We start from the raw sequence: 21,477 nt of genomic DNA, 5'->3' as shown, positions 1-21,477 counted from the left end.
GTCATATTTACTCCGTTTTGATATTTTAAATGATATTTTGGGCTGAGCATCATGTTTTACTGTTGCCCAAGTGGCATGAGAGATTTTTGACTGAGTGAGGTTGAGGGCTTGTGTTGTTAGGATATTATGGGATCGGGCTGCGCGCCGCAGCAGTGTGGTATTGATTTATGATTATGAGGCCGAAGGCCTAATTGTAACGCCACGAGGTGGCTTGATATGAGGCCGAGAGCCTGTTTGATATGCCATGAGATGGCTTATTATTGCTCTTGGGTCGTATGGGGCCACTCCCGGAGTCTGTACACCCCCAGTGAGCACGGGTACCTAGTGTGAGATGTGATGTAGCCCGAGGGGCTGATGTTGTTCCATGTTGTTGCCCGAGAGGCAGTTCTTGATTTATATTATGACCGAGTGGCTGATTACGAGTGATTGTGAGGTAGCTCGAGGGGCTGGTTCTGTTGATATTATGCACGAGGGGCAGTTTATGATACATATTTTTACCCAAGGGGGCTATTTACATTTCTATCGTTTTTACTTACTGTTTTATCACTCTTTTGAAACCATTGAAAGTTGTTTGAAAGGGTTTTACTGAAACTGAGCTTGATTTACGAAGAAAACAATTTTTGTACTGTCTTGGAAAGGTACTGCATTTACTGTAGTGTTACGCTGTATTTTATGTGTTTTCTTACTACGCAGCTTTCATTTACCTTTATTACTTACTTAGGTGGAGTACTCACATTACTCCCTGCACCTTGTGTGCAGATTCAGGTATTTCTGAACCCGGTAGTGGGTGTTGATTGCTCAGTGGCAGAGTCATCGGAGTTAGCAAGGTAGTTGCCCGACGTTCGTGGCACTACTTTTCTCCCTCTTGTTTTAGACTGTATTTAGTACATTTTCAGACTTTTCGTTGTATTCAGACCTTAGTAGATGCTCGTGACTTGTGACAACCCGATGTCGGGCTTGCATATTATTTCCACACTATTCATTTAGACTTACATTATGAAATATTTGTTTAATTAAAGGCTTAAAAATGATTTTTATTGATTAATGGTTAATTTGGGAGTTGTATCGGCTGGCCTAATTTCACGATAACCGCCATCACGACCGGGTCGATTTAAGGGTCGTGACATGCTTTGTGTGATTGAAAGCTAGAAAAAATATTTAAATTACCCGTGATGTGATTTGTGGAACCTGAATCAATCACTCGTTTATTTGAAAAGGTGAAAAGACATGTTTTATCTAACCCAGCAAAAGCAATTAAAGAAGACTCCTTAATTGATTTGTAATATTGAAGGAATTTCATGAACTCATCCGAAACCAAAATTGTTGGACCAGGAGTTGTAGCATTATTTCCTCCTTGTTTACTATTGGTAGCCATTCTTTTTTTCAACTAATAAAATTCTCGAAGTATCAAAACAGATTATAGAGAACCCAACAAAAGTTCTACGTGAAGAAATACCAATTGAGCATAATTCTTGACAGAGGAACTAGCAAAATTCCTCAACTATTAAATATACCCCAATATATATAATATCAAAGATAGATGCTAGTAACCAAAGAATTCACCAAGATAGAATTGAAAAAGAACCAGACTTCTCAAAGGCACAATATAGAGAACAAAAAACACCCCACAAATCAAAAGACAAAATAGACCATCAACGCATATCAGAAGACAAAATAGACTAGCAAAATCAAAAGACAAAAGATGGTCACTAATCAGAGAGCCAAGACAAAATTATAAGCAAAGGGTACCGAGTACCAAACCGATCTAGCGAAGCCTATAACTTAAGAAATTGTGACTTATTGGTCAAAATGCATCAGAACTTCACCGGAAATGACTATGCGATGCCGGAGAAGAAAGTCTGACCTCAAACAGACCACCCACGCGTATTCACGTATTGCCAATATAGTCCCTGCCAGAAACTTTAGCTGGCGCGTAAACTTCACATGTGGCCCCTCTGGCTGAATCTGGAATAATGCAAATATGAGGGAGCGGTCTTCCACAAGAAAATGATAAATTTTATTTCCCAAGTCCCAAGAGCTTCTTCCAAAATCAGTCAAATACGGTGACTGGTCACCACCGGTGAGTTTTAATCTATCACAATGCCGGCTCTGATACTATGTAAATTGTAAAGTACAGAGATAATAGAGCAATCTCTCATATCTTGTGTTCAAGAAGTAATAAGTATATATACAAGTACATAGAGCCCTAACTATGGAAAGAATCAAAAAGGAAATCCTATAAATCTACGGTGAATTCCTATAATTATGCTAGCTATGTAGACTGCATAAGATTATGTCTACATTCATATTATGTCTACATTCATTATCTAACAATGCATACTAACGGTTGACTAAACATTTGCTGGTTTGATTAAAAAGCATATGATTTAACCTTACAAAATGAGTTAATTGCGCATTAGTGAGGACGTTTAGTGGATCTAAACCATTCAATCAATTGGTTAAAGCAATTTCTATCACAAACTTAGAGAGACAAATAGACAACTAGCATGTGATCATATGCCATCCTCCCTACCTGTCAAAGTGGACCACTCAACATGGGCGGAGGGAAGGGGGTTCGAAAATTTAGAACATTCTTTGTCGAAAAAAATATACTACTATTATTTTTATAAGGTTAATTTTTTTGGTACATAAATTAAATGATAAATTCTATTAGCTTATCTAATTATTTATTTTATTTTTATTTTTTATTCTCTTTAATAAAATTCTACCTCCGCTAATGACACTGTATACAGTGGAAATCGAGGCTACCCGATTTCGTTCTTCGATGAAAAAAGTGATACACGTCGGGAGGTCAGGACGCCGAGCTCGGGATCGAAGCTCCTTTCCAATATCGAGGTCGATATCATTTGCCGTGGTCGGAAGAAGGCCTACTTAGAGATAATATTGTTATGATTTAGTAACAGAAAGAGCGAGATACCTGTAATGGCCCGAAGATCACGACGTAAATTTCGGAACGAATTGATCCTTGGCGGTTAGACAGCTGTCCAACATGATTTCCTACTATAATTAGAAGTGTACCTTATTTAGGACTCCCCTATTATATAAAAAGGAGCCCATTCATTTGTAACGGATGGATCATTGATAAGAAATATATGTTCATCCCCTTTTTTGCTTACTGTTCATCAGAGTTGCCTTATAATTCGTTGTTCTTACTATCCCACCTTGAGACTGTCATAGGTTGAGATTTAGCTTGTTCACTGGTTTGACTTATTTCATTCTCCAATTTATCTACTTAATTCTTTGTTTGTTAATTGGTATTGGATTAAATCACATATCTTAAAAACCACAATATAAGTTTAATTTTTACTCGAATTTTAAAGTAAATAGTTTGGCGCCCACCGTGGGGCTAAGGATAATAGTGATTGTTCCAGTGCTGATTCTGATAACACACGTTATTTTCAAACTTGTTTTTGTCAAGAATTTTTGTTCTTAGGTTAAAGCATGTCAAACTCACAAAACGCACCCGTACATGGTGATGATGGTTTTGGATTTCATGAGGAAAACGATAACATAATTGCTCCAGGAGCCGAGGTGCCACCGGCTAATTTTGGGGGAGTGTCGGTCGTTGATATCAGTTCGCACATTATTTTGAATGCAGATTTAGGCGCGAACCCCGAAGGGAAAAGGGAAGGTTGATCTAGTGGCCAAGGAACATAGGGTGTAGGAGATGGGGGAGTTAGTATCCAGGTAATATTCGAGATGCAACAGGCTCAGTAGGCCACTATTGCTCAGCTTCAAAGTCAACATAGAACTCCGAGTGTGGTCGAGCCGAAAATCACCAGCCGTACCGAGCTAGTGCCGAAAAGGTCGAATGGTAACGGATTAGGGACTGATCCTACAATTATGAAAATGCTCGAGGAACTCACCAAAAGAATTGAGTCGGGAGAGAAGAAAATTAAAGATAATGATAAAAAATTGGAAACATATAACTCCCGACTTGATCAGATACCGGGGGCACCCCCGATCTTAAAGGGTTTGGATTCAAAAAAGTTTGTGCAGAAGTCTTTTCCTCAGAGTAAGACTACGAAACCTATTCCTAAGAAGTTTCGTCTGTTGTATATACCTAAATACAACAGGACCACTGATCATAATGAACATATCACTTCGTACACATGCAAAATAAAGGGAAATGACTTAGAGGACGATGAGATCGAGTCCGTTTTGTTGAAAAAATTTGGGGAAACTCTATCAAAGGGATCAATGATTTGGTATCACAACTTGCCACCGAATTCCATCTACTCATTTTCCATGTTAGTAGATTTTTTTGTGAAGGCACAAGCCGGGGCCATAAAGGTCGCAACAAGAAAATCAGACGTTTTCAAGATAAGACAAAGGGATAATGAAATGTTGAGGGAGTTCATATCCCGATTTCAAATAGAACGCATGGAGTTGCTACCGGTCACAGATGAATGGTCCGTTCAAGCTTTCACCCAGAGGTTGAATGAGTGGAGTTCGATAGCATCACGACAGTTAAAGCAAAATTTGGTCGAGTATCCAGTTGTAACTTGGGTAGATGTGCACAATCAGTATCAATCGAAGATCAGGGTCGAGGATGACAAATTAAGAGCCCCTACCAGATCAGTACATCCAAACAGGTTGGCAGTTAAAACCCCGAGGGACATCGACAGGGAATTAAGGTTGAACAGAGAACGATATCAACCATATACCGCAGATCGAAGGAACAATGGTTCGGGACGTAATCCCTCCTGGAATGATCGAAGAAACGATCGAGGACAAAATTCTCGGGGACTTATGAGCAAAAGTGGTTTTGATAAGTATGTCGATCCTGTAGAGGCACCCCGATTATCAGAATATAACTTTAGCATCGATGCATCACGCATTGTCTCGGCAATCAGAAGGATCAAAGATACTAGGTGTCCCAGACCCATACAAATCGATCCTTCCCAAAGAAACCCAAATTTGATGTGCAAGTATCATGGCACGCATGGTCACAAGACCGAGGATTGCAGGCAATTAAGGGAAGAGGTGGCCGGTCTATTCAATAAGGGCCATATTCAAGAGTTCCTTAGCGATCGAGCCAAGAATCATTTTAGAGACAGAGACGCCAACAGGAAAAATGAACAGGAGGAATCACAACATGTCATTCATATGATCATCGGCGGGGTTGATATTCCATAAGGGCCCGTATTCAAACGTACTAAGGTATCAATTACTAGGGAAAAGTGGACCCGGGACTATGTGCCCGAGGGCTCCTTATCATTCAACGATGAAGAAGCAGAAGGCATTTCTCAACCACACAACTACGCTCTGGTAATTTCAATCTTATTAAATAAAGTTCAAGTTAAGCGTGTTTTAATGGATCCAGGTAGTTCGGCGAATATCATCCGATCGAGGGTTGTGGAGCAACTCGGCCTACAAGATCAAAATTGTGCCCCCGGCTCGAGTCTTAATGGCTTCAACATGGCCAGTGAAACAACTCAAAAGGAGATTAATGTACCGGTGAACGTGGCTGGAACCATTCAAGATACCAAGTTCCACGTGATCGAGGGCAACATGAGATACAATGCCCTACTCGGAAGGCCCTGGATTCACAATATGAGGGTAGTCTCTTCGATTCTCCACCAAATGATGAAGTTCCTAACATCAAATGGTGTAAAAATAGTGTACGGGGAGCAGCATGAGGCAAAAGAAATGTTTGCGATCAACAAAGTAGTACCGGTATCGATGGAAAGGTCGGGAATCAAAGGAAAATAGGAAACCAAATAGAAATCACAACCACCAGCCTCGACCAAATCGGGAAAGCATGAGATAGAAGAAGAAGAGGAGGATTTTCTAACCCATTAAACCTTTATTGTTCCCGAAGACTCCGAAGCCATCAACGGTCGAAGAGCTAGAATAGGTTATATTAATCAAGTACCTGCCCGAGCAAAAGGTATACCTGGGAACGGTGTTAACCCCCAAACTCAGAAAAAAGCTTATTTAATTTCTTATTGATAACATGGATTATTTTGCTTGGTCCCATTTCGACATGACAGGGATCCCACCGGAGATAACAACACATCGGCTAAGCCTTGACCCGAGGTTCAAACCGGTGAAACAGAAAAGAAGGCCTCAGTCCGAAGTAAAGCATGCATTCATAAAGGACGAGGTAACTAAACTTCTCAAAATAGGGTCCATTCGGGAGGTGAATACCCAGAATGGTTAGCCAATGTAGTCATAGTCCCTAAGAAAGGGAACAAACTTAGAATGTGTGTAGATTATAAGGATTTGCACAAGGCATGACCTAAAGACTCTTTTCCACTGCCTAATATTGATCGCATGATCGATGCCACGACTGGCCATGAGATCCTTACCTTTCTTGATGCCTACTCCGGGTACAATCAAATTCAGATGAACCCGGGAGACTAGGAAAAGACCTCATTTATCACCAAGTATGGAACATATTGTTATAATGTAACGCCCTTCGGGCTAAAAAATACAGGAGCTACTTACCAACGCCTGGTAAATAAGATGTTCGAAGAACAAATAAGTAAGTCAATGAAAGTTTATATTGATGACATGCTAGTTAAGTCCCTGTGCATAGAGGACCATTTGGCTCATTTGTAGGAAACGTTCGAGATTTTGAGGAAATATAACATGAAACTCAACCCCGGGAAATGTGTTTTCGGGGTCGGTTCGGGCAAATTCCATGGCTTCATAGTGTTGAATCAGGGAATCGAGATCAACCCCGATAAAATCAAGGCCATCGAAGACATCATCATCGTGGACACTGTAAAAGACGTGCATAGGCTAACTGGACGGATAACTGCTTTAGGCCGATTTATCTCGAGTTTATTGTATCGAAGCCACAGATTCTTCTCTTTACTCAAAAACAAGAACGATTTCACCTGGACCCCGGAGTGCCAACAAGTATTAGAGGGATTAAAGCAATATCTATCGAGCCCATCACTGCTCCATACTTCGAAGGCAGATGAGAAACTTTACTTATACTTGGTGGTATCAAAAATCATAGTAAGTGTCCTAGTTCGAGAAGACCAAGGCACGCAATTTCTCATTTACTATGCAAGTCGAACCTTAGAAGAAGCAGAAACTAGATATCCACACTTAGAGAAATTGGCACTTGCACTAATAAGCGCTTCTAGAAAGTTAAAACCATACTTTCAGTGTCATCCCGTATATGTGTTAACCACTTAACCACTTCGTAATATTTTGCACAAGCCCGAACTTTTGGGTCGATTGGCCAAATGGGTTGTTGAACTCAATGGGTACGATATTGAGTATCAACCCCGAACGGCCATCAAGTGTCAAATTTTAGCGGACTGTGTGGCCGATTTTGTGCCAACCCTCGTGCCCGAAGTTGAAAAGTAACTCTTGTTAAAATCGGACACATCGTCGGGGGTATGGACCCTTTTCACATAAGGTGCTTCTAATGTGAAGGGTTCCGGGCTAGGATCATTTTGAAGCCACCGACAGGTAGCACTATTAGGCAGCCTATAAACTTCTAGGTTGACTAACAATGAGGCCGAGTACGAGGCCATGATTACAGGTTTCGAGCTAGCTAAAAGCTTGGGGGCGGAAGTCATTGAAGCCAAGGGTGACTCTACATTGGTGGTGAACCAAGTAAACAAAAGCTTCAAAGTCCAAAAGGATAGAATGCAAAGGTGTTTGGACAAGCTACAGGTAACTTTGCATTGCTTCAAGGAGTGGACTTTAGACCATGTACCTCAAGAACAAAACAGTGAGGCCGACGCACTTGCAAATTTGAGGTTATCGGTCGAGGAAAACGAGATCAACCCGGGGATTGTCGTCCAACTATCAAGATCTGTGATTGAGGAAGGTCATGCCAAAATAAACTCCATAAGCTTGACTTGGGATTGGAGGAATAAATATATAGAATATTTGAAGAACGGAAAGCTCTCGTCGGACCATAAAGAATCAAGGGCCCTTCAAACCAAAGATGCTCGATTCACATTAGATGAAGATGGAACACTATACAGAAGGACGTTCAACGGACCATTGGCGGTATGTCTAGGGCCGGGAGACACCGATTATGTTTTACGAGAGGTTCATGAAGGCACTTGTAGGAACCACTCTGGTGCTGAATCTTTGATTTACAAAATCATCAGAGCAGGGTATTATTGGGATAGCATGGAAAAAGACACTAAAGAGTTTGTTCGAAAATGTGATAAATGTCAAAGGTTTGCACCGATGATCCATCATCCCGGAGAGCAACGCCATTTAGTCTTATACCCATGCCATTCATGAAATGGGGGATGGATCTCGTCGGCTGACTGACTACTTTTCTAAATAGGTGGAAGCACGGGCATTCAAGAAGGTTAGAGAAAGGAAGTTATAGAATTCATATGGGACCACATCGTGTGTCGACTCAGGATACCTGCTGAAATCATATGCGACAATGAAAATTAACTGTTTGTGCAGCTTGGCAAGCCGTCCCTTATGGGTTGTCGAAGCCAACCCCTTTGTAGGGAAATTTTCGTATCTATAATTTAGTTTGCTTTCTTGGAGTCTCTTGCTCTGTTCCTTATATTGTGGTATCAGAGTCAGCCCATCCTTTGGGAGGGAGGAACAGTTTACTAAATATGTCTGAGTTATTTACATCATCTTCTTCCCTTGAAAAAATGAATATGTCCCTTATTCTATATAAAACTTTGTCCAAAAAATATAATTACCTCTATGAAGTAGATATCCTACCCGACGAACAGAAAGTATCCTCCACTGAACGACCCCTCATAAACCCTTACTCAGCTTTTGTCAAAAAATCATTTGCACCCTGGACCCAAATTCGTTCCCTAGTCCCATACAGACCAAAAGGAGTCAAAGAATATGTTGCTGCCTCAAAACTTGACCAGCATCCTATTCTTGCCACTCGAGAGGAGCAATTTATCACCCTTCAAATCCCAGATGATTTTCCCAAACAATGGAGAGATCATGGTTTTACCCATATCCATTTTAGTGTTATCTAAACCGCTTTAACATATCATAGAAGAAAAGGTCAACCTGTTGTAGATCGACTTTCTCTTGTAGATAAAAGAAACTTGGAGTACCAACATACGAATTTAGTTACTGCAAAAGTTACCTTGAATGTTGGAACTATCTTCATAACTATCTTTTCAAATTTCAACATGTCCCTCTATGACCCATACTTAACCGAAGCACTAAAAATCCAAGTCCAGATCCAAGGAGCCCCACAAGCCAAAGATTCTATCCAAGCCACTCTTCATCACCAAATAGCGGGTCCAAAATCATGCCACGGATCTATGCCTTCCCGGCAGAGAAAATTCTTTACTCTTGAATATTGATGCTACCAAAGGAAACACCATGTGCACCCAAATACCTAGACAAATTTCCAGAGATGAGTTTGTCAAAATCCTTCCTGATTCCTGGATCACAAATTATGAAAAGTTAAGGGAACCGGAAGAATCTCTGCAATCTGGTGAGCCAACTTTTACCAAAAGAAATGACAAAACCGTTTCCATAAGCTTTGACCATTCCCATCTCAAAAAAACCAATAAAACCATCTTCTCTTGCCAAATGATTCAACCAAAAGATACAACAGATACATACCCTGAACCTGGCGGAGAATTCTTCTGGAATATACAAAGTATCATGGAAGAACATGACTGGTGTCAACACTTTGACAAAGAAGGAAAAAGAGTTTGGTGGTTCAAATGCCCCTTTACGGGACACTGCTCTTGGGATCTTGGTTGCTACTGCCAAGGCTATTTTGAAGACCTAATTGGAGAATATGATGAACACCATCTGCGTCAACAATACCAAACCAAAATCCAAGAAAAAAGGAAAAACCACTGAAAAGCAATTTCGAGCCAAATATAAAAATAAAGACCCTTCTATTGGCTCATTAAGTCGTCCGGGTAAATATGAATTTCTTGTTAGTTACAAACCCCAAGAATGGCCAAAATTACCAGAAAAATTCGCTCCAAGCTGGGAAGATAGTGAAACAACACCCGAACCCAAACCACCATCAGCTCATACCCCAAAAACTCAAAAAACCACAAATCCCGCACAACCACAGATATTCATGCTAAGTCCTTCAAGCTCCAGTCATACCTAAGATTTTCCTTCACTTCAACCTTTTGAAAAAGAGGGTATAATCCATCCTCCAAAAATTACCAAGAAAAATATAGTGCTACCTACTAGACAAAAACCCCCCAACAAGTGACATCGAAGCAACAATGAACTAGCAATCAGAAAATTCCATCTGCCAAAATAAAGTGCTGAACAACATCGACAACGCCATAAAGAACGTGGCCCTATACACAAAATAAAATGATGAGCAAGGTGAAAAAAATTGAGAAAAAGGTAGAGTAGACATCGTCTCACCATGCAGGACTAATCAAAGTCTTGAAACTAAGGTTGGCAAATTTACAATATGAGATTTGTCCTCCAGGAATTTCACTTTTCCAATAATTCCAACAACAACAAAATGAGACGATTTCAATCAGAGAACAAATTCAACTTCTAAGAAATGACCACTTTGAGTCATAAAAGACCCCAATTTTCCCTTCAAAACCTACCTTCTTCCCTTTGTCGCCACAAGCTTATTCCCCACCAAAATTGGACTACACCTTTTCTACTTTTCCAACTACCTCACAAAATCCTATTTCTTTCACCCAACCCTTAAAAGAAGAACATCATTTTGATATTGCAAAAATGATTTTGGAAAGGAAAGATGCTCTTGCGGCACAAAAACAAACCAAGAAAAGGCGAAATCATGGTAAAAGTTAAAAAGGGTCTAACCCCAAAAATCTGATGATTTCTGATCAAAAGGCTCCAGACCTCTATATCACCCAACCAAGAAACATATCAGAAGAAGATGCCCTATGCTCGAAATCTGTAAATTCATCAGACGATGAAACAATTGAAGACAGCTCTCAATCAAGCAATGAATTAACAACAAACTCTTACGAAGATGACGATCCCCTGATATTTGTCAACCAACCAAGAGACCCAGAAATATCTGAAGTAGATGAGGAACAAGAAGGCATGACAGATGAACCAATCCCAGAAAGAAGATATGAGCCCATAGCATCAAAACTAGTTGGATCTGGTTTCCACACTTTCACCTTAGATGACGTCAAGGTTTCAAAATGGCATCAAAAAATCGAAGAGTTCTATACTTGGGTGGTGACCAAAAATTTGTTGGAATGAGAAAAGTATATCATCCTGTCAGAACTCACTTCACGGTTCTCAGGAATCCTTAGAGATTGGTGGAACTCACTTGGAATTCAAGACAAAAATACTTTTCTTACTTCCCAAGACTTTGCCTTAAATATCAGAATCCTACATGAAGTTTTATGTGGAGATACTGGCCAAAGACAAGAAAAGATGTGAAGACAACTCTTCGAGATGAAGTGTATGTCATTCGATAGAAATGACATTGACAAGTATTTTTAAAAAAGGGCGAAGATATACTTCGAGATCGGTGGAGACATCAATCTAAAGCAAGCCTTTGTCTCTTCCCTTCCAAAGTTGTTGGCAAGACGAACCATGACCATTATTGAAGAAAAATTTTAGTCCATAACAATCCCACAAGTTGGTTAGATCAGGCAAGCTATTTTTGTCGCATTGGATGACATTTGTATGAAGCGCTCTGCCTTAAAACAAATTATCCAACACAATCCAGCGCTTGACAGAGCATGCTGCAAATCTATCTAATCACCGGATCAGGATGTTTTTGCCACATATCTAGGCGACGGAGAGGGTTCAGTAAGTTCAGATGGCCAAGAATTCTAGATGGGAAATCAAGGTCCAGGAGGCGCACAAAATATTTCAGACGAAAGAGGCCAGGAAATTTTCACAAAAAGAATAGATGCTTTATTTGCCACAAGATTGTACATTTCACAAGAAATTGTCCCTAATCGAGGAAATATGTCAAGCTCTTGCAAGAAATTGAAGATTATACTGGCATACATCTCGGAAAAGAAGAAGACCTCGAGTCCATATTCTCTATGGATGATGAATCTACTGAAGAAACATTATTATCTCTTGATATATACGAAGATCATGGTGATGACCACTATCAAATATCTGAACCAGCCGTTAAAGCCCAAGAAGAGATCAATGCCATCATAGTCATCCCTCAAGTGGAACTCAAGGTTTATTTACCCAAATGGGATAAACCAACCAAAGTCATTGCTTTCATTGACACTGGAGTTGTGTGTTCACTCATGAACCTTGTTGTTCTCCCTGAACATCAATGGGTGCCGCACTTTAAGGATTTCAACACTGCATCAAATGGAATCTTGACCATAACTGTCATCACAAATCACCCGGTCACAATTGAGTTCTTTCCAGGATTAAAATACAAAACCAAGCTGATAGGGTCCGATGTACTAGGGAAACCTCTTATTGTTGGATTCAACATTTTCAGACAACTAAAAGATCAACTCCAAATCAGGCTAACGGGATAACCTTTAAGAAGCAGTTCAAACCTTATTCTGAAACTCCAAAGTTATTCCAAATCACCAATGACGAACAAATAAAGGATATTGAACAAAATCTCATTGAGCATTCATGTGTTGAATCCTACAAGGATTTTATGAAGAAAGGGAAAAGACCGTTATGGATGAATGAGGAGTTATTTATCAAGCTCCCTTTTAAGAAGAATGAAAGCATCAATCCAACAAAAGCCAGTCATTCGGGCATGAATCCAGATCATCTTCAGCTTGCAAAAAAAGAATATGAAGAACTCTTGGAATTTGATCTAATAGAGCCATTGGATTCACAATGGGCATGCGAAGCATTTTATGTCAACAAAAGAGCTGAGCAGGCAAGAGGAAAACTCAGGTTAGTCATTAACTACCAACCACTTAACCACTTCCTCCAAAATGATAAATTTCCTATCCCAAATAAACTTTCTTTTCTCCCACTTAGCCAAAGCCAAATATTTTTCCAAGTTTGATCTTAAATCTGGATTTTGGAAATTGGGAATCCACCCTGAAGAAAGAGCCAAAACGGGATTTTGCATCCCCGATCATCACTTCCAATGGAAAATTATGTCATTCGGATTAAAAACTACACCTTCCTTGTTCCAAAAAGCCATGATAAAAATATTCCAGCTCATCCTCTATACCTCTTTAGTTTACATTGATGACATCCTATTATTTAGTGATACATTAGAGGAACATGTCAACTTGCTTCGTCAATTTGAGGCATTGGTAACACAGTACGGAATCATGCTTTCAGCAAAAAAGATGGTTCTTGCTCAAAAAGAGATTAATTTTCTCGGAATGCATTTTGTCCAAGGTGCATATAGTCCAGGACCCCATATATATCAGGAACTACTAAAGTTTCTAGATACCAGCCTCATAACAAAGAAGATACAACAGTTCGTGGGTGTTGTAAATTATGTAAGAGATTTCATCCCAAATATCTCTACATACATTTCTCCGCTTATAGAGATGCTCAAGAAAAATGCTCCATCATGGGGAAAGAAACAAGATGAAGCAGTCAGGGAAATAAAGGGGATATCTAAAAATGTCAAGTCCCTCTACATCCCTTCAGATGGAAAGAAGATATTGCAAACTGATGCCAGCAATGAATATTAGAGTGTCGTTCTATTTGAAGAAAAAGATGGCCAGAGGAAAATATGTGGATATGCCAGTGGAAAGTTTAAAGATGCCGAGCAACATTATCACTCCATTTTCAAGGAAATTCTTGCAGTAAAGAATGGAATCAAAAAATTCAATTTCTTCCTTATTCTTACAGAATTTCTAATAGAGATGGATATGAAGGCCTTCCCAAAGATGATCCAAATAAATGCAAAAATTATTCCCAATCCTCAGATTCTCAGATGGGCTCAATGGTTCTCTCAATATAAGTTTCAAGTTAATCACCTGAAAGGAAAGGATAATATTCTTGCAGATTTTCTGTCTTGGCGGGAAGAATTCTCAAGGAGATTTTCCCCAGCGAAGATGATGTCAAAGCAAAAGTTAATCAGCCACATCTTCATGTTTCCAAATGTACCAGGAACAAGCTCATTGAAACCAATGGATTATCTACCAGAGTTGTTCAACCTCATGGATCCCTTTGATCCATCAACTTTAATGGAAAGGAGAACTTATTATGAGCTCCAAGTTTTCCGACAACATGGAGGATCCATTCTTAAGCCTTATGGAGACAATCCAGAATATCTATTCTGCCATATATTCATAGCACAAGCCAAGGATTTCCACAAGAACTATTATGGTTTTTTTGGTACATATGCCATCAGTATTATATTTTTATGGAATTTAATGCAACGTCTTTAAAGATTTTAATAACATTGAACTAGCTCTTAAAGTATTTTTACTATGGTTCAAGCCTAGAAGATATTGGATAAAATATTTTAACGATTCCTACACATCAAAGGTATTCATGTTCCATAGTCCAGTGAAGATTATTAATGAAAAATTCCAAGCGCAAGCAGAGTCATCATTCTGGTGGAAATTGCCGGGTCCATTTTATCCATGGAAGAAGAATATAGAGAAGCACAAAGAATCCTTTCCAGCAAAACAGGTGCATCCCGAGAGAATATGGCCAAAAGATTGGGCAAGCTGGAATTATACCAGCACTCATCCGCACTGGAAAAGAGTCTAGGAAGCAGCAAAAGAATATCAAACCCCATACGAAGTCATCCAAGAAAAGATCATTCACAAAATCTCCAGATTAAGGTTGCGGATTACATCTCTCAATCCAAAGGAGAAAGAGCACAGCGAAGAAGGATCGTCAAGTTCCACGCGTTACTACACAAGGTCTTTGAAAAGATGCCTAGAAGACAACCCTAGAATCAATGAAGGATAATTATATAAATCCCTACTAATCTCACCATAATCCTACATTACCTACCAAAAAACCCTCAAAAATTATCTATCCATACCAAGACAAATTTCCACATCTTTCCATACTATTCGGGCCCCACTTCCACTTGCTTTCACATGCTTCGTCACATGCAAAACCCTACTTTCATATGTCGTCACAAGCTCCCTCATACTTTTACATGCTATACCATGTATATTTCACCATTTTTCACATGTTTTCAGGAGATTTTTAGATGTTTTGCCTAAAGTCTTTCACATGCCAAGAGGGACCCACTTGTAGATAAGTTTACCATGTAAGATAGGTTTATTTTGTAATGTAAGTTTGTCTTGTAGTAACCTCCTAGTCCTATATAAAGGAGGCCTTATAGTAGTTGTAAGATCATCTGGTAACCTTTGTAAATCTTTTGTGATATATTACATATGAGTGCTTTCTAAATTTCCCTCTTGTTCTTTCTTTCGAATGGATGGAAAGGCTGGTCCATGTATGAAAATAGAGTAATAATACTCTAAGAAAGTTAGCTTATTGTAGTACGAAAGTTTTCTGAGTTATAAACAGCTAACGTTGGTTATAGTACGAAAGTTTTCTGAGTTGTGTAGCTTAACAAGCCGTCCTTTATGGGTTGTTGAAACCATCCCCTTTTGTAGGAAAACATTTGCGACTATAAGCAAATTAACTATTTGTGTAGCTTGTCAAGTCGTCCCTTATGGGTTGTTGAAGCCAACCCCTTTGTAGGGAAACTTTCGTATCTATGATTTAGTGTGCTTTCTTGGAGTCTCTTGCTCTGTTCCTTATATTTCTCGGCAACAATGTAACAGAATTCCTCGAAGAAAACAAAATAAAAAGGATCTTATCGATGTTGTATCATCTACGTGAAAACAGATAGGCCGAATCGACGAACAAGACTATCATTCAAAACTTAAAGAAAAGGTTGAACGACGCTAAGGGGAAATGGAGAGAAGTTCTACCCGAAGATCTTTGGGTGTATCGAACGACATCGAAGTCCAGCACGGGGGCAACCCTGTTCTCCTTAGTATATGGCTCTGAGGCCTTAATTATAGTCGAGGTCGGGGAACCTAGCGCCATATTTTGACATACAATGAAAGAATCAAATTACGAGGCTATGAATACTAGCCTCAAACTATTGGATGAAAAATGAGAAGTTGTGCTTGTTCGGATGGCTGCACAGAAACAAAGAATCGAGAGATATTACAATAGAAGAGCCAACCTTCGCCACTTCAGAATTGGGGACTTAGTTCTAAGGAAAGTCACCCTCAATACTCGAGACCGAGACAAAGGAAAACTAGGCCCAAATTGGAAAGGACTATATCGAGTTCTCAGTATTGACGGAAAGGGATCATACAAACTTGGCACAATGGAGGGCGAACAATTGCCAAACAATTGGAACGTATCACTACTCAAACGATATTATCGCTAAGGTATGACTTTCTCCCTTTTCCATCTGTATTTGATACTAACTTATTGCAGGTGTTCGATGGAAGACGTCAAGAAAACGCTTCAGCATGAAGACCTTAGGTTTTAAAGCACGCATTGCACTATTTTTCCCTTAGAACGCTTTTTATCCCAAATGGGTTTTTCCGGTGAGGTTTTTAACGAGGTAATAATTATGTGCTACCTGAGGAAAATTCAACAATATCCAAGGCTTCTTTTCAATTAACCTCGAATACTAGGGGGCATCACCCTCGGGGGTTATATTTTGAGAAAAATACTTCATGTCACAGGGTCTTGATAGGGAAACCTTGTAATGGGCCAAACGGTCGAATGAATCGTGTCCATATAGATTAGTCGAGCCCCTATGGAAAAACATGTATGCATGTATGAATTATTCAAAGAAGCATTCTTTCTATATCAAACACTTTGTGTCTCAAAGAAAATTTTCTACTATATGAGCTCCACACTTATGATTTTGTGAGAAATGGCTCAAGGGCCAAGTGCAAATATACCTCCAATACTTGGGGACTGTCATCAACAGTCAACATATTTGAGTTATCTAAACTCGAATTCATAAGACCTCAAAGAGGCACCCCTCGATCTATAGGCCAAGGCCATCTTTCTCGGAGACTAACACCTTGAACAAGTTCGAAGTGTTATTGGGAAATAAGCCCAAGAGGCATACCCAAAGGCTACGGCCAAATTAATGTGGCTCGAAGATGTCCGAACCCCGCAATCAAAATAGGTCTTCGAGTTCTTCGAAAACCCGGTTAAAAAGGATACCCTCGGCAAATAATAAAAGGGCTTCGATAAAATCAGACTTCGAAAAACCTTAAGAGGTATCAAAATTATCTTAACACAAACGTGCTAAGGCGCAAAAAGTAGAAGGGTTTCGATTGACATCGAACCCTCAGAAAACTCAATGGGTAAAAAATGCATGCTAAGGCATAGAGAAATTTTCACTAAGTATTTTAAAGCCAAAATAGAGGAATAGTAGCCATCTTTTAGAGGCCATAACGGCCTGATCCAAAAGAGCCTAAGGGCCAATACACTTAGAGTTCGAGATCTTGTTCTTTCTTAATCCAAAGCCAAGGGTTCGATTATCCCAAGACCAAATAAACAATAACTTGATTATGGTTCGGGGACTCACCGTTATCCGACACAAACCCTTAAGGGTCTATGCCTCAAAGTTCAAACCTTATTCGAACTCGACCATGGTAACATCAAGGAAGCCACTCGAGACAAAGTCTCGAATACACCGTTCAAAGCATAAGATTATGCTAAAATTTTGCAAGGCAAAGTTCGAGTAGGCATTTAAGAGAAAGTTTCATTTATATATTTGAAAAAAAGATATGTACAAGATATCGATAGATGTCTTACAAAAAGAAAAAGAAAAAATCCTAACTATGCACGGGGCTAGTTTCTTCCTCGGGAGCATCTTCTCCTTCAGGCCCCTCTCATTGTTAGACCCGCCTTGGCTGCCTTCATCATTATCGTCGGAGGAGGAGATGAGAAATCTGGCATCAGCTTCAAGTGCCTTAGCTTGAGCTATCTCTTCAGAGAGGTCGTAACCTCGAGCGTGGATTTCCTCGAGGGTCTCCCTCCGGGATTGGCACATAGCCAAATCATTGCTTCGTCGCTTTCAGTCAGAGGCCTCCCTTAGCTACGTTTGAGCAGCCTCAGCATCGGCCAAGTATACAACAATGGTTTTTTCAGCCGCGATCTTCGTCTCCCCGACCTCTGCCTTGGCCTCAGCAAGCTTGACCTCGAGCACGTTGATCCTTTTGGCCTGGGCTAAATTTTTCTCTTTAGCTCCCCGAAGTAGGGCCTCGGCCAATGCCAGTTTGGCCAAAGCAGCCTCTTTCTCCGCAGCAAGGCTGTCCATGTTCTCCTTCCATCGATCACAGTCAGTTTTGATTTGATCGACTTCCCCTCGAAGCAGCTCGATCCTTTCCAGTTTTTCCTGTAATTGAGATACTAAAGTGTTAGCCTCCACAATTGGGTCGAGTAGACCGTACTCTTTCAAAATGATAGTTACTTGTTTGTCTAGCTCGGCCTCATGCTTACAAGCCTTATCCAAGTGTGCCCGAAGGTCCCTGAGCTCCTCCTCCTTTTGACTGTAAAAGAGTTCCAAAGCGTTCCTCTCCTCTGAGGTCTTCTGGAGCTCGACCTCACATTGGCTCAGGTCGGCCCTAAACTTGGTGAAAGCCTACATAGAAAGAAAGATACAAGTTAGGGTAAAGGGAGAAGAAGGAAAAGAAAATTGCAACGACAGGAATTAATGCTTACTCGAGATAAAAGGCGTTGAGACTCTTCGAAAAGGGTAGATGCGTCGTTGAGATCGGCGGCGTCATCAACCCCGGTAAAGCAATCCCGGAAGGGATCTTCTTCATTGGGGACTCCGCCTAAGTCAGGCATTTGCAGAGCCCGAGCCTCCCTTATGGCCTCCTCAGAATAAGCCAGTAGAGAGAGAGAGTGACCTATTGTCATGGCCCTGAGCAAATCACTCGGGGTGCTCTATTCATCCCTGGGAATCTCGAAACCTGCCCCCTCCGATGTGCTTGTCGATAGTCGAGGAACAATCTCGACCTCAGGCGATTTAGGGGTTTTTCCCACATCTTTATTCGAAGCCTCCTCATCACGAGGCAGGGTCTCCGGCTCGGAGGTCTTGGCAGCTTCACCGGCTTCCTAGCTCAAACCACCAGCGCCGAGTCTTCACCCTTGTCTTCTTATTCTTCATCCAGCTGGTGGACCGATTCTATATCCACAGGAATGAGATTTCTCCTGCGTCTTCGAGCTCGAGCCTTTTTATCTTAGGGGTCCTCGGGCTTCGAGACCATTTTCCTCTTATTATCTTTCTTCGATTTCGAAATCGGAGACGCGATCTCTTCCTCAGGCGGGGCCGGCCTCATTTCAGAGATATCTCCAATGCCTGCATGAAGGAAAATCAAGTATGAGTAAAGAGGCATCTCCGATAAAGAGGAAAGCATCAAAATCTTGCAAGATGAACTTACCATGATGTTTGGCTTCCCATCTGCCCCTCGCCAAGTCATGCCAGCGGCGCTCGGCATAAGAGGAGGTCAAGGCTAGTTTCTGAACCCAGTCTTCGAGGTCGGTGACTGCATGAGGCATCCAAGCAACCGCTGTGAAATAAATGAAGGCATCACATAATGCAAAAACGGAGTACGAAGACTAATGGGTAAAAACTTCACTTACGTTCGGGGTTCCACTTCTCTGGGAACGGCATTTTCTCCTCTGGGATGATGTCGCAGGTCCTCACTCGCATGAATCGGCAAATCCAACCCTGATATTTATCTTCGTCATTGCTAGCAAAAAAGACCTTGGTCGACCAGTGTTGGAGCTTGATCAACCCTCGGAAAAGCTGAGGTCGATATAATCGAATGAGATGGTTGAGGGTGAACTCCAACCCCTCGGCCTTGCTGGAAAAAAAATAGAGCATGATCACTATGCGCCAGACCGAGGGGTGAATATGGCCGAGGGTGACCTATTACCTCTTGCAGAAATCAATGATGACTGGATTGATGGGACCCAGTGTGAAAGGGTAAGTGTAGACACTTAGGAACCCCTCCACATAAGTGGTGATACTCTCCTCGGGAGCGGGGATCTGTACCACGACCTCGTACCCCCAACCACAATCCCTCTTTATAGCCTCGAGGTGTTTCTCCGTTATCGAGCAAATATATCTCGACACGTGCTCACATCGGCCGGGGTTGGATGGGAAATTCTTGATTTTGAAATCGTTCTTTGTAACACAAGGGCCGGGAAAAATCTCGTGAAGGGTCGACATTTTATCGTCGGCCGGTCGGGAATAAGAGGAGGAAGCTTTCTCCTTTTGAGGAACAATTTTGGAGGTTTTCGCCATTGGTTCAGGTTGGAGGAAGCGGAAAGAAGTGGAGTCTGATATTTTTTTGTGCTAAAAGGGGTGGATCAACAGGTAGTGAAAGAGAAGAGATGAAGAAAGGAAGAGATCAAGAAAATTTGAAGGTGGAAGCAAAGTCTTTGATTCAAATAGAAACCCTGTATTTAAGGCGCACGGTGACGGTTCGGCAGCGCTAGTGGCCGACCGCTACTGGCAAACATTTAATGTTTTGGGGAAACGAACTGATGGGACGTTTCGGTCACCCCGAGAGCTTACGTCATGGGAATGACATCATCATCATGGCCTCCAGAAAATCGAGGTTCAAGTCGTTTCTTGTCATTTTATTCTAAAAAACGAGGGGACTATCTGTATACGGTGGAAATCGGTGCTACCCGATTTCGCTCTTCGATGGAAAAAGTGATACCACGTCGGGAGGCCAGGACGCCGAGCTCGGGGTCAAAGCTCCTTTCCAATATTGAGGTCGAGGTCGATATCATTTGCCGAGGTCGGAAGAAGGCCTACTTCGAGATAATACCGTTATGATTTAGTAACAGAAAGAGCGAGATACCCGCAACGGCCCGAAGATCACGACGTAAATTCGGAACGGATTGTTCCTTGGCGATTAGACAGCTGTCCAATATGATTTCCTACTGTAATTAGAAGTGTATCTTATTTAGGACTCGCCTATTATATAAAGGGGAGCTCATTCATTTGTAACGGATGGTTCATTGATAAGAAATATATGTTCATCACCTTTTTTGCTTATTGTTCATCAGAGTCGCCTTATAATTCGTTGTTCTTACTATCCCACCTCGAGACTGTCATAGGTCGAGGTCGAGATTTAGCTTGTGCACTGATTTGACTTATTTCATTCTCCAACTTATCTATTTAATTCTTTGTTTGTCAATAAGTATTGGATTAAATCACATATCTTTAAAATCACTATATAAGATTGTTACTCGAATTTTAGGGTAAACAGACACTACCATTCAAGCCCTACTGCTTTCAATAGTATGATAGATGGATGAAAAACTTAATCGAACAATAGTTCAAAAATTTATACAACGTTTTGTAATATATGGACCTTACGTGATTTTCTATAAAAGAGTACAACACATGTTAAATTTATTTTAGACTTGGAAGAACATTATTTCGCCATTCAATAACATCACGAACCTTATAATTTAATCCTTACATGTAATCGACTCATCAATTGAAAAAGATTATAAAAAAGGGTAGGCCAGTGCACGAAGCATCCTGACACCTCAGGGGAATTTCATATAGGCAGACACAAGCATCATGACTAATTTCACAACTCAATCCCG

The 21,477-nt window shown here is 40.7% G+C and overlaps 1 protein-coding gene across 1 annotated transcript; it reads right to left on the bottom strand.

Annotated features, from left to right (window-relative positions):
• Positions 1-17,935: 17,935 nt before the first annotated feature.
• On the bottom strand, positions 17,936-18,762 carry LOC138888487 (uncharacterized). Its single transcript, XM_070170356.1, has 2 exons — positions 18,562-18,762; positions 17,936-18,481 (listed from the first exon to the last, which is right to left on the bottom strand). Exons 1-2 carry the CDS (start codon positions 18,760-18,762, stop codon positions 17,936-17,938), a joined length of 747 nt encoding a protein of 248 aa, XP_070026457.1.
• Positions 18,763-21,477: the final 2,715 nt, after the last annotated feature.

This window comes from Nicotiana sylvestris, chromosome 3 (assembly GCF_000393655.2).
Source record: "Nicotiana sylvestris chromosome 3, ASM39365v2, whole genome shotgun sequence".
Taxonomy (NCBI): domain Eukaryota; kingdom Viridiplantae; phylum Streptophyta; class Magnoliopsida; order Solanales; family Solanaceae; genus Nicotiana; species Nicotiana sylvestris.
Note: the sequence above shows the minus strand (reverse complement) of the source record. Positions and strands in the feature narration are given on the sequence as shown.

Excerpts from the sequence above, each read along its gene's own strand:
- LOC138888487 (XM_070170356.1), bottom strand. The coding sequence starts at position 18,762 with ATGACAATAGGTCACTCTCTCTCTCTACTGGCTTATTCTGAGGAGGCC. Across the intron at positions 18,482-18,561 it reads CTCAACGCCTTTTATCTCGA|GCTTTCACCAAGTTTAGGGC; the intron begins GTAAGCATTAAT and ends CTTTCTATGTAG.